Source organism: Cygnus olor, chromosome 1 (assembly GCF_009769625.2).
Source record: "Cygnus olor isolate bCygOlo1 chromosome 1, bCygOlo1.pri.v2, whole genome shotgun sequence".
Taxonomy (NCBI): Eukaryota; Metazoa; Chordata; class Aves; order Anseriformes; family Anatidae; genus Cygnus; species Cygnus olor.
This window is the reverse complement of record NC_049169.1, coordinates 145,825,416-145,851,419: the sequence shown is the minus strand read 5'-3', so window position 1 is coordinate 145,851,419 and position 26,004 is coordinate 145,825,416. Positions and strand designations below refer to the sequence as shown.

Below are 26,004 nucleotides of genomic sequence, written 5' to 3'. Positions count from 1 at the left end.
AATAATATTTCTCTCACAAACAGTGATAATCTGTGCATTTGTTTTCAGTACACATTTTGGAACTTTATACCGAAAAATTTGTTTGAGCAGTTCAGAAGAATAGCTAACTTCTATTTTCTCATCATTTTTCTTGTTCAGGTAAGCTATCCCCATTTTTAAATAAATTTCTGGATTCTTCCTAAAAGACTGAACTGAAAAAGGTTAAAAAATCCAATGTTTTTATGACTAGGGAGGTAAATGGTTGAACTTGGATAGTTTTTTGAATTATTGATATGACAAAAAAGGTTTTATTTCATTCCCAGGTTGTAAATGTGAATCTAACCTAAAGAGAAACTGACACCATCACTGGTTTGATAATTGAATGGCGAGGCATTTCTTGATGAAGTTAAATATAATGAGCGTCATTTTTAAATTTTTATTTTGTAGTAAACAAGCATCCAAACGAGTAAAACCATTGTTATAAATTGTTGATAATAAAATACTATTAGTTATGCTAAAAGTTACATTTTTTTTATAACAGAATCATCCCATGGCAGAAATTTTTCAACTGCACAGTTACCAAGGCCTGTAGAGAAAACAAATTATGGATGCTTATATAATTCTTGCTTAGCATAATACATAAAATATTTGTTTTTGTAATTATTATCTTAAGTTGTTTGCTGCTTTCTCAGTGTCTTTATTCTGAACCATTCACAACACTTAAATGTATTAAACAATAAAAATTGATTAAGTGAAAAGTTCTATCACTTGACACGCTAGACTGCATAGAAAGAAAAACTGTGCAGATTCTCAGAATAACTTAATTTCCTCTGGATTCTACCTCTTTCTTATGTAATTACAGAAGATACAGCTCAGTATTTCAGGACTTACTGCTTGCGTGCCTAAGAACAGCTGTATTGTATAACATGAGAAAACAGCAGTATGCTGATTTCAAATGCCGCTCAGTGGTTTTGCCTCCAAAGCTCCCTAAAATCCTTAAAATTATATTAAAGTACTGTTCTCTATAATTAAAGGTCCTTGGTACTTTGTAACATACTGGTGAAAACATTACCTGAAACATCTTGTTTGAATAATTCACTGCTTACATTCACAAAAATATAACCTGAAGATATTTGTTCCTTTTGTTGCAGTTAATTATTGATACACCTACTAGTCCAGTTACAAGCGGACTTCCACTTTTATTTGTCATCACTGTAACAGCTATCAAACAGGTGAGCAAAAGTAAAACTAAAGATAACTTTTTTATTTGTTTAGCATTTCATTTTAACCCCACCTTTTTGTGTTAGACTGTCTCAGGGAAATGCCTATAGAACTATTGTGATGAACTTTGACAGGAAAATAGTTTTTCTTATGTAGGTAAAGTAGAAGCTTTTGTTACATGATGATGTCTCACTAAGCTCAACTATAAGCTCAACACAAGCTTATAAATTATTTTATAATTCCTTGTGTTCCAAGGAATCATTTACATTCTTGTGTTTACTCAGCACTCTTGTGTGTTTACTTTGACTTTTGTCTATTTCTTAGTAGCTCTCCACATCCTGTTACATTTTTCCACAGTGACTCAAAATGAGTTTAGTAAGAACCAGAAAAAAATTATAAGATAAATCTCCTTTCTTTTACCTTTGAGATTTCTGTAGCCTCTACGGAATGAAGAGATAATAAAAATTATTTTGGCTCAAGTCTTCAGTATATGCTGATGGTAATGTACAGTTGGTAATGATAGCTGCTGTGCTTTCTGCAGATTAGCATTGAAAATATGTTATAGTATTATCTCATTTTTAATGTGAAAATTAATACGTAAAATTGAAGTAATTTTTAGAAATCTGTTATTGCCACATCGAGTATAAAAGATCCTAATAAAAGTTGGTTTGTTGAATTTAAATTGCATAATACAGGTAAGGGATTGTACAGGTTTGTTATTCCATTTTCAAGATAGTACTACCAAAAGGAAAAGATTTAGTTAGTTTTTCACCTGGAACCCAAATGCTGTAGTGTTCCAATTAACAAGAGCCCTTAAATGTAGATGGAATCTTATTGAAATTAGTGGACTCACAGATGAATATAGAATGTTTTAATTCATATGGAGACAGAGTGATCAGATCTATGCATTATCAGAGCTTAGTCTGGGTAAGAATTGAATCAGGAATGAGCATGGTTGCATATCTGTTGATTGAGCTGGACCCAAATTTGTTGACTTTAGCAGTTTCAGGCCAGCTACTGAAGGACAGAGAATACCTTATCCTGCATAAACCTTGCAAGTACAAATTTAACTCATTGAAATTTTTACTATATTTAAATTAGCAAGTGAGTTTATAAGCAGTACATATTGCATTCTTCATTTTCATTTACTTCATTACCATTTCAGTATAGCCACAGAACAGTTTCTAGAACTCTGGGCTTCCAAAGTAATAGTCACAGATATTGGTCTTCAGAGTATTTCTATTATTTGTTTGGCTTTTTGCCTTCAGTCCAATCTAATGATAATTGCTCTTGCATGACAGACATCAGTGTAAGAACTTAGTGGCTCAGTGAATTTCATTGCATGGTTCAATCTTCACTCTGTCAGTGGGCCCAGACAGAAACCATTTTTGCTACATAGCAGCAAGATAAAACCAGCAAATAGGATGTGAATGTGTAAGCAAAATTTGTGCAAGCAGCTTGATGTTCAGCGTCTTTTACTGGGCCACTCAAAGGAATTAATACTCTTGATGGGCACAAGAAAGGTCTATTATTTTGTGCTTCAGTATTAATATTCTGTCTTTTGGGGGAAAAAAGTTTAATGAAGAAGTTGGACATCAAGACAGTGTCTATGTCAGAATGCTCCAAATTTTATCTCAAAACTTCTATATGGGGGTTCTGTATTACCTATCTTTAGTCATGCTCCAGGACTATGATGGCTAAAACCGTAACAAAAATGAGGATGTTGTGGGTTGACCCTGGCCAGCAGACTCTTACTCAATCCCCTCTCCTGTGCGATGGGGAGAAAGAGGAGGAAGGCAAAAAGACACATCAATTGAGTTAATGATGGCTTGATAGGGAAAGCAAAAGCTGTGCACACCAGCAAAGTAAGAAGAGGAATTCATTAACTACTTCCCATCAGCAGGCAGATGTCCAGCCACTTCCTGAAGCACAGGGCCTCATCATGCTTCATGCTTGGGAAGACAAACGCCATCACCACAAATGTCCCCACTTCCTCCTCTTTTCCCTGAGTTTTTCTTTCTGAGCACACCACACTGGTATGGAATATCCCTTTGGTCAGTTGGGGTCTGCTGTTCAGGCAGTGTCAGTTCCCAGCCTCTTGCCCACGCAGAGCCTACTGGCCTTTTGGAGAGGAGGGAGGTTGGATAGAAATCCTCAATGCACTGCAAGCCCTGTTCAGCAATCACCAAAATATTTGGGGTGTAACTAAACTGCTTTAATCCCAAATGCAAAGCACAGCAGCATATGGGCTGCTATGAAGAAAGTTAACTCCATCCCAACCAGACCCACTACAGAGGGTAGTTTTGATTGTCCCTTAGTAGGATACTGACTGCCTTCATTGTCTTCATACTAAATGCAGAATTTTCCTACATTAGTTTTCAAAAAAACCTACAGTGTAGTGTTTTCATTTCTTTACAGTACTAACTATGCGTAGTTGAGTATACTCTATCGTAGGATTCAGCTCTTGATGTGCAGAACTTATGGTAAATGAAAGCCATGGCTAGTAATTTAGGTATACTTTCCTACTCTTACTATTTTAATTGTTGCACTTAAGAGTCTTAACGTAGTTTGACAGTGGTCCATCAAAGCCTGGATTATGACATGCTGTGCATATTACTGCAGTTGTATCTCCCTGAGTCTTTATTTGGACAGCTGGTGTAGACTTTGGGGCCTGCTTGAACAGCTGTACCAGCTTCTGTATTACACTGGAGTTATAAAGACTCTGTGAGTTCCCATATTATCTCTGAGACCATTCAGGGTAGTGATACTCTTGTTCTACACTTGATTTTCATATGTGCCCAAGACAGTTAAATGTAAAAATTTCTATGGAGTACAAGTGGTATTTTCCATCTCTTAACCACTGGGGCCTTTGTCAATTCCGGTCTTTAACCCACTGCAGGACCTTTCAAATGGAAAGTTAAAGATTCTTTGTCCTTCACTTTGACTTTTTTTTATAAAACACAAATTCATAAGATAATTGAGCAATCAAAATAGATCAGTCTGCAAAGTCTCTGCAAACAAAATTCTTCAGTATTAATAAATTGTACGTAGGGTTAAAAAGTTTGACATAAGTGAAAAACAGACAGGAAATATGACCACCTTCAGTCATGGCCTCACTTGATCATCCTTCAATATGGAGTTCCAGTCTTCCAAAATATATTTTCTCCACTTCTGCCTTTTCAGCAGCAACTTCTATAAGTACTTTGCACTTACTCAAGAGTCAATAAAATGTGAACAAAAGACGATCACTTAAAAAACATATTTTTTTCTTTATATTATAGACATCCCTATTTATCAAAATGTCTTCATTAAAATATATAATTTTGTTGATTAATTGTAACCGTGAATGCTCTTTCTCATATGTCCAACATGACCGTATCGCAATTTCATTTGTTCTAGTGAAAATCTTTTCATGTTCCTTATTTTGGTTAATGATATATATATTTTTTTTAATTTTTTGTTGCAAGATAGAGCTGTTCTGTGTCTTTATAGCCAAATGTGCATCACTGCGTCATTCCATTTCACTGTTTTCTAGGGTTATGAAGATTGGCTTCGACATAAAGCTGACAATGCAATGAACCAATGCCCTGTTCATTTCATTCAACATGGTAAACTGGTTAGAAAGCAAAGCCGAAAATTGAGAGTAAGTAACTATGACTTAATAGACTTCAGGAGTCAGGCTTTACATTGCACTTCTAGTTTAAAAAAAATGACACAGGAATGTAGTGTAGAAAATGTATTTATTACCTTTCATGGTGGTCTCCATGAAATAGACCTTCAATAAACTAATTTTTAATTGAATGCCTCTGAGAAAAGTATTTTAAAAAGTTAGAGATGCTTCTGCTTTATCTTTGCTTTAACTCTTCTCTCATAAATATTGCTTTCATTTTCTGTTTTTTTAATGGAATGTTTCATTCAAGATATTTGTCCTTTGTCTTTTCTCCATTTGCGATTCTCTGTGGGTATGCACATTAGTAAGTTATTTAAGCCCAATTATGATAGTCAACCCTATCAATTTGTCCTATTTCTTATAGAGAAAATACAACACATTCAGAATACTTTCTTCATTACCCATTAAATCACAACCTCTTCATTGAGCTTCTGAATGCTTCTGCATTCCTTTCCTGGTGTTTTGAGGGTTATTTTCAGAAATAAATGTGTCTTTTGTGTTTGTTTGTTTGTTTGTTTGTTTCTCTTTCTGATGCTTAGATGCACTTGTCATCCTTATAATCTTTAGAACTCAGCAAATATGATAGATATTTGTTTGGGTTTTCCTTATTTCTCATATCTCTGATAGGAGTATCTTTTTCTGCTCTGCCCTGTTTGGGCATAAATAGCTCTACAGGGCTCACAACCTTTTTGCTTTCCTTTCTGCTTTCCATTCCTTTGAGTGTGATAACTTTTGCCTAGAGCTTCCGGGCAATAAAATAAAGTAAAAAAACATCATGTGCTTCGTATTTCATGTGCATACCTAAACAATTATCCATTCTAGATAAAAATGGTGAAGTACCACATAACTGGAATTTGTATTACCGTGATGAATCCATTGCCTATATTTTCTCAATTTCTCTCCCATTCTTTGCCTTTCGGAGATTGTATTTCAAGGAACTAAAGGATAGCTGAGGCAGGCATAGGAAATACTTGTGTAGAGAGGGTATCTGTTTATGGGTAACAGGGCAAAGTTCTCTGACCTGTATTATGCAAGAAAACAGACTAGATCATATAAAGGCAGATCCTTCAGCCCCTAAAGCCTGTGGACACTTGATTACATGAAGTTAAAAAAAAAATGCTGAAATATGAGGTTTCTTTTTAACTGACACATTAGCAAATGTTGTCAAAAAAGCACCTTTTATATTTTAAGAGGATACCTTTTTGTTAGTATTTCGTTTACTGTTTTTTTTTTCCTGATTCCTGCCTTTTTTTCTACTGCAAATTGTTTAGGTTATTAATTTATGTTTTAATAGGTTGTTATATTATAGATTGCTCCTGGTTTGCAGACTGATTTGTATGCCATAGCTTGATAGATTGATTAGTAAATAATAAGGATCATTCAGCATTATGATGTGTGAAAATCAAAACTAAGAGGACTCCTGTCTTTGAGTTGTATCTGAAAATTCATTTTCCGATGTGTATTTTCAGTCGCAACCTGAAAACCTCCAGGTACAGTCTTTAGAGGTGGTTAAATTTGCAGTAATGTCAGTGTTTTAGCTAGCTGACAATTAAATGAATATTTTCAGTGGTAAAGAGGGCTAGCAAAATCAAACTAATTACAATTTCTTACAATTTGTTCTAGTAGGTGGATTCTCTGTCTTTTAACAGTTTATTCAAGATAATGCCCTAACGGTGTTTTATCTGCTTTTGATAAGTTCTCATTTTGAGTGCTTTATTATAATTTACCATGTTACTGTTTTTAATAACTAATGATTTTGTGGCAAAAAGGCAAGTTCTCTCAGAGACACAACTTAGGAGAGTAAGGCAACTTATGCAGTAGTCAGCCAGGCTCCACTACTCTTCAGGATGAAGGCTCCATATTGTTCAAGCTGGCCCCAGCCAAGAAATTCACTGCCTCTGGTTAGAAACCTACCACTTCACTACCTCATTATGTATCCTCATTTCCCTGGGTCTGCAGATTGAAACGTGAAAAATCATTTAATCAAAGGGAAGTATATGAAGGAATTAATGTCTTCCTATATTTGAACAGCTGAAGACTTCCTTTTTTTTCGTTAAAGTATAGCTTTTTTCCTAGACATGAAGTATGCAATTGTCATAGCATGTCTTTAATTAAACCTTATGCTTATCTACAAGAAGTTAAATCTTTCATCATCATTTTAGCTTTTCAGTACATTTTAGTAAATTGTATCAATGCTGTCATAATTTTATTTTTCCCTGTTGCTATTGCTGATTGCTTTCAAACAATTTTGCTTAACTAGAATTAACTGAACTCTCCCAGACTGCTAGGGCTGTTAGAATTCAGCTGTATCGTGAGGATAATGATTAAGCTGAATCTTATGATAATGAATTATGACATAAAGGTATATCTAGCAAATGTTGAGTTACATGAAAAATTCCAAAAATTACTGTCTTTTAATTGAAACTGATATTCTTAAAACATATACTATATCTTTATCATTTGTACATTTTTTTTATAGTCCTTCGTAAAAGATGAGCTCCAAAAATTTATTGAAGGCTGTTTTTCTCAAAAGGATGTTTTACAGTTATCTTTTGAATTTATAGTTGGTTGGCTGTTCCATGACACTGTTTAACAGACTGTAACATGCTATCTATGTTTGCATTAATGAGAATTAATTTGTGCACCTTTAAATGGATAAAGAATAGGATGGACTTCTAGTGACAAATTCTGCTGAAAATCTATCCTGTTTTCATTGGCAGACTTGGAATTCTTAGTTTTTTCAACTGTCTCTAATTATAACATTCTGAGATGCTTATGCTCGAGCCAATGAGAGTAGCCCACATCTCCAGCTATTTTTGAATAGATGGTTTGTTGTATTTATTCTTAAAGCAAGGATAGTATCTTCCATTTCTGAAATAATGTTACAAAGCTGAAAAAGACAGTACTTGCAAAATGGCTTGAGATCCTGAGAGGAAGGGTAGTACAAGCCTGATTCATTTCACAAGGTGTAATTTGTTTTTTCAGAGATATTTCTGTAGTTCTTTACTCTTGTGGCAACATCCTGGTGTAAAGAAAATCAGTGAATTTTTAAAAATTTGATTTTTTGAATAGGTTTCGAAATCTGAAATTTGGGGTGACACAGGATTGATAAATGTTTTTTCCCCTAGGTTGGAGATATTGTGATGGTAAAAGAAGATGAAACATTCCCATGTGACTTAATATTTCTATCCAGTAGTAGAGGAGATGGAACGTGTTTTGTTACAACAGCTAGTTTGGATGGTGAATCCAGTCATAAGGTAATAAAATGTTCTATATTTTCTTTTTAACACAAAGTTTACATTTTGCTTTTTTTTTTTTTTAACACAGAACATAATGTAACTTAAATGCATATATTTGTGAGCAGATACATTGACTTGTATAATTTTCTGACAGTTGACTAAATTTTTCTCAAAAATTACATTATTTTATGTAAAAAATTATGTATTTTATGTTACATTATTTTATGAAAAGATTCAAAACATCCTTTCAGTACTTAAAGGGGACATAAAAAAATATGGAGAGCAACTTTTTACACTGGCAGATAGTGATATGACAAGGGGAACAGTTTTAAAATAAAAGAGGGGAGGTTTAGATTAGCTATAAGGAAAAAAAAAATTTACTCTGAGAGTTGGTGAGGCACAGGAACAGGTTTTCCACAGAAGTTGTGGATGCCCCATCCCTTGAAGTTGTTCAAGGACAGGTTGGATGGGGATTTGAGCAACCTGGTCTAGTGGGAGGCATCCCTGCCTGTGGCAGGGGGTTGGAACTGGATGATCATTAAAGTCCCTTCCAACCCAAGACATTCTGTGATATTTATTTGCAGTCTTGTCTGTGTTCAGTATAGGCATGCAGATTACAGAGATAATTCACAAATATTTTTGTACTTAAATTTCATGTTTACCTGACTTGTAAGTATATTGCAAGGTACCTGCATATAATGTAGAAAGTTTCCCAATAAGGAACATTTAAAGGTGCATCTCATTTGAAATATTAGCTCTTATGTGAAAGCTAGTAAGTCTGTTTCACACTGAACTATCTGCATATTAATATTTTGTATATCTGTCCTTATTCTTTTTGTTCTTATTTACACCTTTTTATTCATTCCAGACTCACTATGCCGTTCAAGATACAAAGGCATTTCACAGTGAACAAGAAATTGATGCATTACATGCTACCATTGAATGTGAACAACCTCAGCCTGACCTTTATAAGTAAGAAAATAATTCTTACCTCTTTCATTTAAGGTACCCTACCAGTATCATCATTAAAAGATCCTTTCTGCATCTGCATGGTTAGAGGGAGCCCCAGAGTGAGCTTGAAATCCATTTAGTCACCATCCGTTCAGGTAGTTCAGTGGTCTCCTCTAGAGCAGTGGTCTCCAAAGCAACCCCAGGGAGCATGCAAGACGATTCATTGGGGTGCACAAAGGAAATTTCAGAACTTCTACCTAATTTATTTTTTAATCTAAAAAAATAAGAAAGAAATCAAGTATTTAATACTTATATTTAATGTATGTATTGATACTGACACCCTCATTCAGTCTGTATGTCAGAGGGTCCACGGTTTGAGGGTTCTAGGGCAAGAGTAGGTGTTCCATGATGTGGAGAGGTTGACAGGCACCCAAACTCGTTTGTTCACTTTCAGTGTGTTGCGAAGCATGGTGGTTTGTGCATGCCTGGTTAAGTGGTTTTACAGATTATATTGTCTAGTTCTAACTAAACTAACCCTCACAATGTGGACAAGTGCCTTAAAAAGATTCCTGCAAAGAAACTGCAGATTGAAGCTAATACTAATAACACAAGCACAAGAGAACAAGAAAATGGTAGAGCAAACACTTCTACTCTTACTACGAGCTCTTCATTAGCAGTTGGCCAAACAAATTCAAAATTGTGTATTCTATTCACAACTGTGAATTGTGAATACTATTTGAAAGATTGATTTATATCTGCTATTGTTAACAATGAACACCACCCTACATGCATGTTGTGTTTTGACATAATGATTGTATGAAACCATCACAATTATCAAGACAATTAAAATCTAAGCATCCAGAACATGAAGACAAACCTCCACATTTTTTTTCAGTGATGTTTAAAGTCATGCGATACTCAATACTTTACAAAGTGCTTTAGAAAATTTCAGTAAACTTAATAATAAATCTTTAGAAGACTCTCTTGAACTTTCATACTGAATAGTGAAAGATGAAAAGCCACATATCATTGGGGAAACACTTGTTCTTCCTGACGCAGGAAAGATGGCTGAAATAATAGAGAAAACAATATGGCAACAAAATGAAATACATTCCTTTGCCAGCAAATACTGTTGGAAGGTGCATAGGAAACATTGCTAAAGAGCTAAAGAATTAGAATAAATTATGCAGTGTGGGATATTGCTGTACAGATGGCTGAAAGTACAGATGTTTCTAATATTTTGTAGCTTAAGGTATTTCCAGATTCTGTTTCAATAATGGAATACATAAAGAACTACTTTTTTTTGTGAGTTACTATAATAAAGATACACTAGAGAAGATATGTTCTGAACAACAAATGACTTTTTAATAAAAACAATGTCTTATAGAGAAAATGTGCAAGTATAACTACTAGTGGAGCAGATACTTCTGCTGATACAAAAAAGGATCCCAGAGTAAGGTTACAGAGCTGGCACCACCTGTGAAATTCATTCACTGCATCAGTCACAAACAAGCTATTGCAGTCAGGAGGTTGGACCCAGAATTGCACAAAGTGCTACAGGATATCATCAATTTGGTTAATTTTATAAAAACAACACCTTTAAATAGAATCTTTACAATACTTTGTTATGAGCTGGGGTGGGAGTGACCATGAAAATCTTTTGTACCACACAGAAGTAGAGTGATTACCTTTTGGCAAAGCGCTTAACAGAGTTGTCACACTTAGAGATGTTATGCATTTTTCTATTACAAAGGGGCAAGTGTTCTGAATTTGCTAACCTTATCTGTGAAGAAAAGGGTCTCTCAGTAGAAAAAATAAGCATACTTAACGTGTCCCTTAAAAGTAAAAATGATGCTTTACCACTGAGTTAGGGTGCCTGATGCCAACCCTCCTGTGACTGGTGCTGACACAAATGTATATAGGGAATCAGATCATGTTGAATCTTTGCAGACTCCTTGTAGATCTGCTTATGGTGGTAGGGCTCTGTCCAATGCATTGTTCATTAAATCATTCTATATTTTAGAACAACTGTGTGCTTAATTCTACTCAAGGTTACAAGAAAAAATCCTTAATAATCACAAAGTGTTAAACCAAAATTTTCAGAAATAAAGTATATTAAATCATGCAGGTCTCACTAGGAAAATTACTACTAATAAATTTTAGCAAAAAAAGGTTTCTGTACAATTTATAAGATAATCTTTAAAATACTGTTTATTTCATTTTTATCTCATCCTTTTTTAAGTTCTACTTTTGTGTGTTTTATCATGTACACAATGTACTAATACACTAGTACATGTGTATAGTTTATAAGGAAATATAGTGGGGGTGCACGCTCAAAAATTTTTACTGATAGGGGTGCACGATCTGTTAGGTGTGGAGACCACTGCTCTAGGCCACCTCAGCTGGTATTCGTAGGTGAAAACCCAGAGAAACCTGATGCTTACAATAACTTTAGAGAACACTTAGCTGGCTGATGAACAGTTGCCTGGCATTTCGAGAGCTCTCTAACTATTCCAGCAGCCATTGTTGGAATACAGGAGGAAGAAAACCTTTTAAACTTCTTCCTTGCAGGGCTGTAGGGCCTGCTTGGGAGTGCCTTTTAACTGCCTGCCATGAGGGTGGGATGTTTGAGCATTTTAACTGGCCAAATTCAGGCTGACTGCAGGGGCAATGTAGTTGTCCAGCACTGGGTATCAGTGGTGGCCTGGAATTTGACACGTAACAGCATGGTCTTTACCAACCATTTCTCCCGCTTTCTTTGTTTCTCACTCTGCGCCACCAGCAAGTAGGCTGGGGTTGTGCAGGAGGCTGGGAGCAGGCAGGACAGACGACCTGAACTGACCAGAGGGATACTCAGTGCCATATTAATGTCAAGCTCAGCAATATAACAGCAGGCAGGGGGTGGTCTGTGTTGCTTGGAGATGTTTATTTATGGGGGTTGGTGAGCGTTTGCCTTTGCTTTTTTTTTTCCCCTTCACTTAGTAAATTGTTGATATCTTGCTTTTGCTCTTCCAGTTTTCTCTCCTGTGCTGCTGGTAATGAGCAAGCAGTCAGTCAGTGCTTAGTCCGGGGTCTATCCACCACATACAGATAAAATGTACTTAGAAATATTTAGGTGGAAAATTGCCCATTGGCTTTATGCTGTTGATTTATTTTGTTTTGTTCCGTTTTGTTTTGGTTTTAACCCAGGTGTAGGTTTTAAGATTTGTAAAGGATAGTAATTATGTTGTTACTTACCTTAGATAGTTTCAATAATATTTTCTTGTTAATTCTTGCTAATAGGTCTAATTAGATGATTTATTCATAATTTTATACTCTTTCATAGCTTTTTTTATACAGACTTTACACTGACATTCTGTTCTGTTTATTTTTCTATCTATACGTATATCTATGAGCTCGTTTATTTCCTGGATAATCAGAGAACGTTCAATTGAAAGCTGTTGGCTCACTTTAATACATGCTTTCAATAAAATAATCTATTCTCAAGGATACGTTTTAAAGATTTAAAAAGTGAGAGTAATTTGCTTTGTTTTTATATGTGTGTGGTGTATATAGATCTGTATATAAGGAGAATTACCTGTCCTTGTACATTAAAAAAATTGAAATATTGAGAGAGATATACATAGCAATACGCAAATTAGTACTGGTATAAAACTACTTGTATATTTCCCTTGCAGATTTGTTGGTCGAATAAATATTTACCATGATAGTAATGAGCCTACTGCAAGGTAAGGAAAATACAGAGTTTCCCCACATGTAATCACTGTTAGGATTGATTGTTAGGATATCAATAATGAGAATTACTTTTGTTTTTACCAACATTGTGCTGTCTTGTCTTTTGATATAAAGTATTTTTATCTTAAAAGTCTATAGACTGTACTTGTGTATATCATAAATATTTCATCTTTTACCTTAAGCTTTTATTTGGTATGTATTTAGCTTGTAAATGATGTTGAGAGTATTTTGACAGTACTTTGATAATATTGTTGCATTAGCAGGGGGTCTTTGTGTTTGTGTTTCTCTTCTTCTTCCTCTTCTTCTCCTCCTCCTTCTCCTTCTTCCTTTTATTCCTTCTCTTTTTCCTCTTCTTCCTCGTCTTCTTCGGGGAGATTGAACATACCAAACGTTATGTTTAGTTTTACTGAGGGGTGGATTTGTATTTGTACATTTGTCTAAGAAGTCTTAAACGTTGTGTGTGTTCGAGAAGGCAGCATCTAAGGAAATGGAATTTATATGTGGTACAGGAAACGATGATTTGTTATCCTGGGTCTGGCACCTAGAAGGTTCTGCTTCGTGCGCAAATAAGTTTCATCCTGAAGTGAGTGAGGTAGATTCTCCTCATGGAGCAGTCAGTGTAGCCCAGGACATTATTTGTCTGGCAAATGGAGAATAAAAATAAAGCAGTACAAAAGTGTCATGAGTCTTCATGTCTCTTCTGTATAAGATCTTCTGTGTACTAGCAAGGAAAAGACTTTGTGTACCTGATTTTTGTTCAGGTCCTTGCCACAAAGAAGCAAAGCAATAGGAGGGAAAGTTGTCTCACTTGGATTATATCCAAGGCCCCAGCATGTGGGAAGTTAATTCATTCTGGCTAAGTGTTTTCGTAAGCTCAGTGTGTCTGTAGATAGGTGATTTTCTATCTCAGTAAGCAAAGAGGAGGGAAAATTTGGCTGCTGAGCATGTCAGTGATCCCAAAGGAAACGTATCTATGACTGCACTGCAAAGCAGTGAAAGTCTCTTGTCACCATCCAGAGCAGATCATGTCCCTCTCAGCTGTTCTGGGCTGTGTTCTTGCTTGGGGGTCTCTCAGATAAGCAGGTCAGGCAGAGCCCTGGCCTCATGAGCTGTTCCAGGCAGGAGGTATCCTTTCCTGAGGATCCTCCTGTCCTTTCCATGTTGAGTGATACGTCATTTAATAGTAGATTGCTACAGTCTGCTGTGAAAGCTGCCTTTTTTTTTCCTTCTTCTTTCTAAAGAGCACTTTCCTTTTTAATCAAAACAGCAATAGCCTGGTCTGTGTCCAACACTGTGACCAAGAAGAAAATTTGTGGTGTTAAGGCTTGTATTCCTTGGACAGTGCTATTAGTAGAACTGTTGGCATTTTTTACTATATCAGGATACAACATCTTATTACCAAATCATTCACATAACATCACACCACTGGTTTAAATGGAAATAGTAGCAGGTTTTACATCAGAACATCAGAGGTACAGCCCTGGGGTTTTGGTTTTAGAGTTCCCTGATTTTTTATTTTTTTTTATTATTTTTGAACACTTTGAATAACATCCAAAAATACTGAGTTTATTTTTTTTTATTGTTTTTATTTTTCCATTGCTATATAAATAGTCTGGCAGTAGTTTAAAATGTCATCTGTGCAATTCTGCATGTTGTCTGTCTGTAAAGTAGTCCTTGTTTTTGCACTCCTATGATGGATTGTATTACATATGCTCCAAAATGCTATTTTAAACTGCATGGGGATCCTTACAGTAATTCCTACTTCTCAATAAATTATTTTACCTATATTCATCTTTATGCTATGAAGAGTATACAGTAAATTTCAAGCAATACCTTCTATACCATTTATACTTGAAATGAAAGGGCAGAACGTATTGTACTTAATAAGTAACTCTAACATGAACAAAACTATAGTTTATACAAGCCTAAAAAAGACATGAATTAGTGTTTTTTAAAGTAAGTAACTTACAATTAGGATGATGAATCTTTATTTAGGTATCTACATACATGGTTAAAATGAAAGTTACTGTTTTCTCAACATGTTTCAAAATGAAATTGCTAATGCTGGACTTGGACTGTGAGGTTATTAGCTTAATCGTAGGTATCTGTATTTTTTAATATTCACTTAAATGCTTTAAGTACCACCTATTAATTTTTTCACACAACATAAAATTAATTGAGTAATACTACTTTCCTGTCTTAGATGGCTTCCATTAAGGCCTGCTGTCTCTTTCTAAATACTTATATTTTGTAATGTTTGTCTTTTGCAGGCCATTAGGATCCGAAAATCTGCTCCTTAGAGGAGCCACTTTAAAGAATACCGAAAAAATCTTTGGTAAATATTTGTGTTGATTGTTTCAATGAATGCTGAAGTAATAAGCAGACATCAAACAAAGTTACAATTCTAGAGTTGCTACCAAGAATATGATTTCTGTTGAATCACTTGATTTACAACTTTGCAGTAAGGTGTACTGTTTCTAGAATTGCAATAAAGTTAGTATTAATGATGTTCAATGACTATAGAGATTTTGGGGAGGGGTAAAGACAACTTGAATTCTTCCTGTAAATACTTGGGTTTTGAGCAAGCATTGTGAATAAATGCTGTTCCAAACAAGGTAATAAGCTTGATAAAAAATGTTAAATCTGTTTTGCTCACTTGTCAAAACAGACAGATACCCATAAATATGGCTGATGAAAAAAAAAATCCACCTAAACAGTTCCTGACTCAAAATTAGACTTTCCACTAGTCGCTGTATTTTGTTTGTGTGATCTGTCTTCATTCCATGGAAGTGTTTTAATACATTAGTAGAAATAGGAAGCACAATATGAAATACATGTTTTTGACGTTCTTTAAGCAAACCTAGTGGTAGGGGTAGTTGCAGTGTTACAAACAACTCTTTGCTGGTAATGAAAGGGACAAGGGTGCAAATCATCCTCTGTCGTGTACAACTTCCATACTCCACAAAAGGAGATCATAAATAGCAATGAAGTACTCAGCCTGAAACATCAAAATCTTAAAACTTTTTCTCAAAAAAAAAAAAAGCATTAAAAGTATACGTTAATTTAAACTTCCCTCTTTGCTTTTAATTGGTATCTGAAATAGATAACTAATACAATTAATCTGTAGCATTTCTGTAAACTTCAGAGCATGATTTTAAGATCTCAGTTAAATTGTGTATCAGGCAGAGATGTGTAAGTGGCTGTTTCTGGTCTGTGTAATGCATGCAGTGTTTGCCATTACCCCAGTATGATCTGTATCCTAAACTATATTACTTTTATCAGTGTGCAGGGGTGCTGATTTAATATGCGCTTAAAATCCATTTTCTTATTTACAGCTTTTTGTAGTTGTTTTTAATCTTCTGAGAGTTAGTCTCTCAATCTGAATTATTAGCAGGAATTCAGTAATATCAGAAGATCACTCTTTTCATAAAGTATTAGATTTTCCTGAGGAAAGCTAAATCAGTAGCCTTCTCTTATTCTTCTTGGATGCATCCTGTAGTTTAGCCCTTGCTGAATTTTCTTTTACAACATATAATTTAGATTCTAAAATTAAAGCCAAAAAAAGAAACAACTTAAAAACACAAGATGATTTATTCAAAATACAGCTTTGTTTTGGCTTCCGTTCATAGCAGAGAACATGTTAGGAATTGGAGACTGTGGCTCTGGAATGGCATGTAAATTGCCATTCTTAAAATTTCCCCTGAAGAACCAAAATATTAAGCCATTTTTAGTGTTTGAGTATTATCCCAATCTGTACCCTTTTTCTTCAGACCATAGAAACTTAGAGAAATGACAGGGTATAATAATCTAGTGAGTTGTATTGTTATTAAAGTAAGTTATTGTACTGTGCTATCTTTATTAAAACAAATTGTCTAATTTCAGGTGTTGCTATTTACACTGGCATGGAAACTAAGATGGCGTTAAATTACCAGTCAAAATCACAGAAACGATCTGCTGTAGAAAAGTAAAAATTTCGATATTTCTTTTGGGGGTAGAAAACTGCATGTTTGAATAGTGAATAAAAGGGGATATTTTATTTTGCTCAAAGTATGTGATTTATTGGTTTAAAGTAAAAAAAAAAAAAAAAAAAAAGAGGTAAAAGGACTTAAAATTTTCATTTTTTTGTGCTTCATTTTTGATTTATAAAATGAGTCATATAACTCCAGATGAGGTTCTCCATACTTTATTATTATTATATGTTAAAAAGAAACCACCTTAATGCAGTGCTTACTTTTTTAAGATATGAATGTTTGGTGTTCCAGTGGACTTTTCTTTCACTGGTTAGAGTATACCTACTGACATTTTTCCACAGTTGTGTTCTTCGGTATCCTAACATTACTTTACGTTACAATTAAATTGAATTCAGTAGAAATAACTCCTTTCAGTTTGGACCAACTGCAATAACACGAAGCCTATCTGTGGCAAGTTTTCATTGTTTTATCTAAAATCATAAATTCCCTCATCCGTTTGTTTGTTTTTTGCTTTAATAAGTAGAGAGGATTAGATTCTAGTCCTGCTCTACTATTTGAAGTCATCACATCTGAGTAAGGTGTCTAACTTTGTGGAAAAAAAGGATGTCATTGACTTAGGCAATATGTACTGACCAGCTGACAACCCTTCTCTTATATAGTGACTGAGTGATGATGTGTCTGTTTCTGTCGTTACTGGTATATAACCAATAGCTTTTAGTTCATGACCAGCATTAATGTTAACATAATTTTAAATGCAGTGTTCTTGCTCTTTCTTTTTTATATCTGTCTAGAAACAGTAACAGTTGAGCCATTGCAGCTACATTGCAAAATGTTCTAGATGGACTTTATTTCTATAAAAGTACTTTTGCAAGTATTCTTATATAATTATAGCAGTTAACATTTTAAATAGAAAATGGTCCTTGATAATGATTTTCTCCATTAGGAAAACACTGTAGAGAAGTTATTAACATCATACCATTGTTAGATTTGCAGCAAAAGTTAGGCTGAAGAACAAGTATATTTTTTAATAGTCTCTGTATTTTGTACACTGATGGAATTGTCATTTTAATTTTTACTTGATTTTCTTTTAGATCAATGAATGTATTCCTTATTGTATACCTCTGTATTCTCATCAGTAAAGCACTAATAAATACTGTCCTGAAGCATGTCTGGGAGAGTCAAGACTATCGTGATGAGCCATGGTATAATTGGAAAACAGAGCCAGAAAGGAAAAGGAATGTGGTATGGAAATAAAATACCAAAAAAGTTTCACTAAACCCTACATTTATAAGAATCCTACTGAAAAGTATATACAGCCTGCTTGTTTACTGGTCATGAATTGTTACTTTTTCCAGCAGTGGTGATGGTATATTTCTGGAAAGCCTATATATGAATTTTTGCACATAAGTTGTATATCTGAATTTAACTGAAGACTGATTAAGAATTACAAGGTCTTTGTTTTAGTATAAAAACTCCTATGCAAATATGTTTTTTTTTCTGTTTGTTTGTTTTTGGAGATTCCTGCTATTGATGTGAGTTATATCAATAACAAAAGAGCTCAACTCTTGCAAAGAAACATAGGACTGAAAGGAATCACCCAACTAGTGGCAATTATATAACAGACATTTGATCAAAAGAATCTACTGTAGGAATGTCTGTCATAATACCTCTCAGTTTCGTATAGTCCTGTAACCGTTATGAGCACTAGAGACCAGCACAGTTCCCAGTGTCCAGTGTCCTTGTTCATGTAGTTGTTCACCATTCATATGTAGTGACTCTCATTAGTTGCTCTAGAACTTTGCAGCAATAATGTGTAACTGTATTCTCTAACTGTATGTTTGTAAAGAAAAATACAAAATTAAAAAGATATTTCTTTATGCCCAAATAGTTGTGATATAAATCATGAAAGTTTGCATTCTGTGCTGAACTGTGAGATGTGAGTGGTGTTGCTTACTGTTTGAAAACTATTAGAAAAAATAATTTGCAAATCTAAGTAGTCACCTTCCAGTTTTTGATGGTACATGACAAATTAGTTTTTTTGTCTTGTTTCTTTGGCAGTTTCTTCAGGCATTTACAGACTTCCTTGCGTTCATGGTTCTTTTCAACTACATTATTCCTGTATCCATGTATGTCACTGTGGAAATGCAAAAATTTCTTGGTTCTTATTTCCTTACATGGGATGAGGAGATGTTTGATGAAGACACAGGTGAAGGACCACTGGTAAATACATCTGATCTCAATGAAGAGTTGGGACAGGTAAATTTCATCAAATGATACGTTTTTCAACTATTTCTACCATAAAATAAACTTTCCTGATGTATAGTATTTTTTTTTTTATTTAAAAATTCATTGCAACTATATATTTTTGCAGATTTAAATTTTCTTTAGTGGTGATTAATTTAAAAATCAAATTTGATATCTTCTGATTTTCAGAATCAAAAATTCTGATTTCTTGGCTATGTCAGTTGAAGGCAAATTAAAACTTAGAACATCTGAAAACACCTGTGACCTGATGTGCTAAGTGTTGAAACATACAAAACATCTAAATTTGATTTTAATGAGTACTTCCCAGAATCACCTCACTTAAAGCAACTTTAGTCCCTTCCATCAGTTAGAAGTACTACATTACTCATTACATTGGTGTTTCCATTGTTGAAATTCATTTTAGGATTTCATAACATATTTTATATATTGTAGCTAATCTAGAAAATTAGTTCTGTATTAATTTTTCCTACACAAATGCTCTCTTATTAGATCTTTGGCAAATAATATTATTATTGTATATTCAAGCAGGAGCAAATTTATATATCCTCTGAACCATTTGCAGATTCTGAGAACTTAGGCTGGATCATCTCACCAAACTTAAGTTATCCAGAAAGTAGACATATAATCTAAGCTGTCTGGGAATTTTCCACATTCACTGAATAGGTTCACCAGTACACACACCCCTCTTAACCTGGCATAGGTGCCTGCAATATAGATACAAGAAGGCGTCTATATTATAGATACCTATATAGTTGTTGTAAGTAGCTACACTAGATAATTAGCTCTGTCTATCATGGTTAACTGTATTAGTAAAGGATAAACACTTCATGAAGGTAATGATTTCTCTCCGTTGACTATAGAGGGAGATTATATAAGCATCTAAATTCCTTAAAGTAAAAGGAGATGAAAAGACACCTTTTTTGTCTGGCTAGACTAACACCAAATATCCAGACACCAGTTTCATCCAGTCAAATAATTGACTGGCATTCTCCTTTTAAAATATTTTAAAATATTTAAAATACCTAAGAGGATGTATTACTTTATTTTTGTACAGCTGAACTAGTTATTAATCTTTTAGAGAACATTTATATTTATTTGGATAAAAGGTGGTGCAAGCATTTCATTATTATGGGCAGACACTGTCAACACTGCCTCCCATAAAATCTTCACAGACAAGTTCTTGATGTGCAGTCTGGATGAGCAGACAGCGATATGGATTGAAAATTGGCTGAACATCAATGGCTTAGAGGATGGTCATCAGTGGCATGAAGTTTAGCTGGAGGCCAGTAACTAGTGCAGTGCTCCAGTGGTCAGTACTGGGTCCTGTCCTGCTTAACGTCTTCATTAATGATCTGGTTGATGGGACACAATGGGACCCACCCAGGGGAAAGCATCTTTGCAGAAAAGGCCCTGGGGATTCTGGGGGACGCCAAGCTGAACATGAGCCAGCAGTGTACCCTTGTGGCAAAGACAGCCAGTAGCCCCCTGGTCTACCTTAGGAGTGTTGCCAGCAGGTGGAGGAAGGTGGATCCTTCCCCTTTGTACAGCTCTGGTGAGGTCACTTTTCAGTTTTGTTTTTGCTGTTGTTAGCCTTGAATGCTATGGCTCACTGTAAAAGATAAAGTGAATCAAAAATTCAGTATTGAGACAGAAAGAATGCTTTCAAGACAGTAACAATGCACATCTATATGACTATATGTGATAATTACTTGGTGTTCATTTACACTAGAGTAATTGTAGTGGGAAACTCTGACAGTAGCCTGAAGACTGTTCTGAAAGGAACTGGTGCAAATCCAGGCATGTACATTAAGTAATCATCCCTGCCAAATGACGTTTTTATTCATTTTGTTTCTCTGAGTATCTGTTTTGCAGTAAGCAAGACATTAAAAACCAAAAAGGAGCTTGAGAGAAGAGTGAAAGTATGTTAAACGTTATTTTTAAGTGTTGTCTGCTAGGAGAGCTTTACTAGTACTCTTGTATGATAAAATCTTTTAGAGCCCCCATTTCCATGGAAGATGACTTCCAAAATAAATTTTTATCTTCCTTTTCTGAAATAGCTTGCATAAAGATCTTTAAAGGAGGGTGTAGCCCAGTAAAAATTTCATTCATGTTAAGATACCTTGAAAGATCTCTGTTCATATTCTTGCTGTTTTTAATTTGTGTTCATTTGCAGATTGAGTATGTCTTCACAGATAAAACAGGAACATTAACGGAGAACAACATGGAATTTGTAGAATGTTGCATTGAGGGGCATGTTTATATACCACATGTTATCTGCAATGGCCAAATTCTCCATGATTGTACAGGCATTGATATGATAGATTCTTCTCCAGGAGGAAGTGGAAAGGTATGGTGACTCTTTCTAGGTCCTTGTTTTTTACAGTGAAACATGAAAATTGAATTATGCTGATGAAGGGAACTGTAGAAATATAGCATTCTTGAACTTCAGTAACCAAAGGATATACCTGCAGGGAATGTATGACAACACGAACGCTTTCCTTTCATAGTTCAGAGTAAGATTTAGATGCTTAATAGGAAGTTTCCCAACTTACTGAAGCTGTAAAACTGAATTAAATAAAAGCAAGAAACACAGAACTTTCTCCATTTTACATTGGCTTCAATAAGGAAATCAAGGCAGGAAACTCGTAAAGGGGAAAAATGAATGTTCAATGCAAACACTTGCCCAGTCATCACTGAGTGAATATGCGGTAATTGAATGGTTTATAATCAAACTCATTTACTCGTAAAAGTGAATTAATATAGCCACATCTGAAATGTATTACACACAGCATGTATGTGCTTTGGCTTTTTTGCAATGTAAAGCAAATTAAATTAAGTGAAGGTTAAGGAGAATTCACATGTGAGCAGATGAGCATTGTATCAATGGTCAGGATAACCACAGCCAATGGACTATATATTTTAAAATATGTCAACACAGTCTCAGATCATACTTAAGCCATAACCTTCACTGTGGCAAAATAAGGTGTCTTAAAATTCAACAGCCTTACGGTTTTTACCCATCTGAACACGGTCCCAAAGTAGCTGTGTTTTTGTCTTCGAATTAAAATGGCACAGACACAGTTTGTATTGAACAGCATGGAAGATTAAGATTCAGAAACAAAGATACAGTTAGAACACAGCCATTTATCCATGAAATAGAAATCTCTTTCTGGTGTGACTCTCAAACCAGAAACAAGAAATGGCTAAGCTGCTATTGCCAAACTGTCTGAAACGTTATGGAATTTGTTGGCTCCAGCTGCCAGAATGTCCAAACTCCTTTTATTTTATATAGATCTGAGAGGTGTTCAAGCTGCGCAAGAAATTGAAATCTCTAGACACTATTAACACTTGTGCTGCAGATGCTGTGTCCCTCTGTCTGGATTCAGGACTCCTAGAATTGTACCTTGACTAGTATTTAATATAGGTTGTCAAAGTTTAAACAAATTAAAAAAAAAAAAACTTTCACCACATGAATAAATTCAGAGGAGGCAAGAGATGCACATTGGGTTTTTCAGGGCCATCAGCAGCTTGACTTGCATGGCAGTGTTAGTAGTACTAGCAGCTATTAACTAGTTGTGTGACACCACAGGGACAGACTTGGCTCCCCTTAAAGGGCAGGTGACCTATGATACTGCCTGTATGTGATAATAAACAGTAATAATCACTGATATTGCTAGCCTCCAAAAGAAAAAAAGCTTTTATGGAATACTTGAAAGTGATAACAAATAATGACAATAATTTCTTTTATTTATTAGGAGAGAGAGGAGCTATTTTTCCGAGCTCTTTGTCTTTGCCACACTGTTCAAGTAAAAGATGATGACAATGTAGATGGATTGAAGAAAAACCATCTCTCAAGAAGATCTCGTATATATATATCATCATCACCTGATGAAGTTGCTTTAGTTGAGGGAATACAGAGGTATGTATGTAATTAAGCATAGTTACTTTTTAAATCTGGAGATCTAATCACTGAAGTTCAAAGTTGTTCTTAGCAAAAAAATCCTAATAGCAAACACCAAATCATCTATAGCTGATGATTTTCTTAATATGCAGTCATGATTATATTCATAAATCAAATAAAAACAGTTGTGTTTATTTTCTGAAGATAAGCTCAGCTTTAAATCTGTCTGACGTGCTAAACTGGATAATTATATTTTTATTGTGTTCATTCTCTTGATATGTGTTTCATTTTACAGACTTGGTTACACCTATCTAAGCCTGAAGGACAATTACATGGAGATCTTAAATCGGGAAAATAACAGAGAAAAGTGAGTGCTTAAAATACGACAAAATGAGACTGAGGAAAGAAAGTTTTATTGATATGTTTAATAAATCATTCTTTCCCTATACATTAATTTTAAATTAAAAAAGTCACAAATTGTGCATTTTAGTATAAAAATAAATGATCTAATACTTATAATTTTAAACATACACTGTAGTTTTATATTTTTAAGTCTGTTAGTTTGACAGTATGTGAAATAAGAAAAATTAAAATAACAACAAAAGTGTGACATGGTGGTTCTTGACCTAATGTTATAGATCAACAGCTTTAGAAACTATGGGTATTTTTCCTTTGTTATATGGTAAATAGTAATTTTTTAATAAAATGGTATGAGCCCAAAATGGATCACAGTCTGTAGGCATAGGCCAGATCAGATCTATTTTATAAGCAAAATATCTATAGAAATGAATCTTGAAAAGATTAGGAATAACGATACTTAGGTTTGTGCTGTAAAAAGCAGGGTTCTCTTAGGCAAAAGAAGAGAGAGAGAGAGAGTAAATGGTTAATGTATATAAACTGATGAATGATATAAAAACAGCACAGCGGGAGTTTCTGTTCATTTTTCTTCCTAGAAAACAAGGGAACGTGGGATCAAGTCAAATCAGAAAAACAATGCCAATTATAATAGTGGCAAGAATAAGTATTTTTTTTCATTTGATTAACTTGTCAGTTGACACTTGAGGAGGAGTCATGAAATTACATTGGCACATTTAGGAATAGTCAGAATTTGAAGAATATTAAATAAAGACTTCTGTGTAAACATCTCTGTATTTCATGTCCTGTGGCTATGCCTAGGTATTATAGGCAAGGATTTAGTTACTCTTTAGGCAGTATAGTGCTCTACAACAAGGTTTCTAGTCTTCTGCTAAAATAAATTATATTGATTGTTTTCAGGAACTAGATGTTGAAGAACATCACAGAACATCACGCATTCAGATTCTGTTTCAAGTAATTAGCAGATGAGCCCCCACCTCTACATTTGCTATTTGTAATGTGCTATTTTATTCTGTAGTGGTTTCATGTTCCACAGTATTCAATATAACCTTTCATGTTAGGAGTCATACTTTATTCCATATGCTTAAAGCTTTAATACCCAGTTTAGGTATCTGAAAAAAAAACAGAGTTGTTTAAAAAATATATTCTATTTCTTTTTCAGGTTTGAATTATTAGAGGTTTTGAGTTTTGATTCTGTGAGACGGAGAATGAGTGTAATTGTTAAATCTTCAACAGGTAGGACTACCACATGCTCTTTCCTGTTAGGTGTTTTTATTTCACTTAAATTTATTTCAGGTTTATCAGGTCTGTGTGCCTTTCATTAAAAAAGGGGAATGGGTATCAGCATGTGTGCAAATGTTATAAAACTGTTGGAAGAAACCTATTTGAAAGGTTTCTTAATTTGGGTACAAATATATCTGACTGTTTTGAATTCCATGCTGTCTCTTCTAGGTGATATATTTCTGTTTTGTAAGGGAGCAGATTCTTCCATATTTCCTAGAGTTAAAGAAGGCAAAATTGACCAAATACGATCCAGAGTTGAACGCAATGCAGTGGTAAGATTCCAGCGGGTATTAAACTTCTACTGAGTTGTTCATGTGATATCAAAGATTTTAAGTGTCCTGACCTCCTGATTGATACTGTAACAGATTTGTCTTCCCAGGCACAGAAATTATTCTATACCAACGAGCACGCAGGTTGTATGCCTAGCAGTTTGTGTTACTCCCTGATCTGAATTTTTCCTCCATCTCATCTTCCAAGTAGCAGTTCTGGTGAGATGGGAATGCATTAGGTATTCATTGATGTATGTTGTAGGTTTTACTACACAAAACAGTTGTCAGGTAATTGGAAGTGAAGGAGGCAAATGAAACTGAAAGAAGTGTTCATGCGTCATATCGATCCAATGTCTGTCGAGAGAAATCCAGCTGTTTCTTCATCCTAGATAATTGGGTATAGGACTTACTTCTACATACAGAAACTTCTGAGAGAAAATACAGTCAGACATTTGGCATCTGTCCTTATCAATAGCAAGAGTCCTGAAACTTTCTGAATTCTTGCTCTTCTTGCATTTGTACTAAGTAACTATACAAAGACCTACTGGAATAATGTTTATGAAGATAAAGCGCCAGGTAAATGGTGTTGTGAGAGGCAATATATTTGAGATAGAAAAACATTCTTTCTGTGTTGTAACAGCTTTTTTTTTTTTCCCTTATGTGGTCTATGCACTCCTTTTCTTATTCATCACCAAATCAAAAGTTTGATCCAGCCTGAAACACCCACAACTGAATTCTAGTTTTCACTTGATTGAAATGACACAGTTGGATTTTCACTTTGAACACTCAGTGTGATGTGTTGTCTCTGTCCTTGTCCCTATATCTGCTGCAACACAGCATCAACAGACTGACTCTACAGAGCTACTATTTATATCATTATTATTTCTTCTGACTCATCCTGCCTAATTATAAAGATAGGGAAGGAAAGCTTTAGCGTGACCTTCTTTTCCCTGGTAATCCCATGCATATAGTTGTGTGGCTGATCTGTTTCTCTTCTGGAGGACTGAAGTTTGTCCCTCAGGTTGTAACTGCTTCCAGGGCAGCACAGAATCAAGTTGACCCCTATTTTCTAGTCTATATTATACTATATTCACTTTACTATAAAAATGAGCAGTGGGGCTCTTCATGTAAACAGTAAAATCAT

General features: G+C 34.7%; 1 protein-coding gene across 6 annotated transcripts in view; it reads left to right on the top strand.

Moving 5' to 3' along the window:
* The window catches only part of ATP11A (ATPase phospholipid transporting 11A), a 127,660-nt gene that overhangs the window by 75,017 nt on the left and 26,639 nt on the right, over positions 1–26,004 (top strand). For all 6 annotated transcript variants that reach the window (XM_040560342.1, XM_040560253.1, XM_040560434.1 and 3 more), the window contains 15 exons: positions 49–138; positions 1,131–1,211; positions 4,736–4,843; positions 7,999–8,127; positions 8,978–9,081; positions 12,738–12,788; positions 15,066–15,130; positions 16,678–16,759; positions 17,858–18,008; positions 18,825–19,022; positions 21,205–21,378; positions 22,787–22,950; positions 23,228–23,299; positions 24,470–24,543; positions 24,760–24,863. In XM_040560342.1, the coding sequence (XP_040416276.1) occupies positions 49–138; positions 1,131–1,211; positions 4,736–4,843; positions 7,999–8,127; positions 8,978–9,081; positions 12,738–12,788; positions 15,066–15,130; positions 16,678–16,759; positions 17,858–18,008; positions 18,825–19,022; positions 21,205–21,378; positions 22,787–22,950; positions 23,228–23,299; positions 24,470–24,543; positions 24,760–24,863 (1,647 nt within the window). The remainder of the gene's footprint in view (positions 1–48; positions 139–1,130; positions 1,212–4,735; positions 4,844–7,998; positions 8,128–8,977; positions 9,082–12,737; positions 12,789–15,065; positions 15,131–16,677; positions 16,760–17,857; positions 18,009–18,824; positions 19,023–21,204; positions 21,379–22,786; positions 22,951–23,227; positions 23,300–24,469; positions 24,544–24,759; positions 24,864–26,004) is intronic.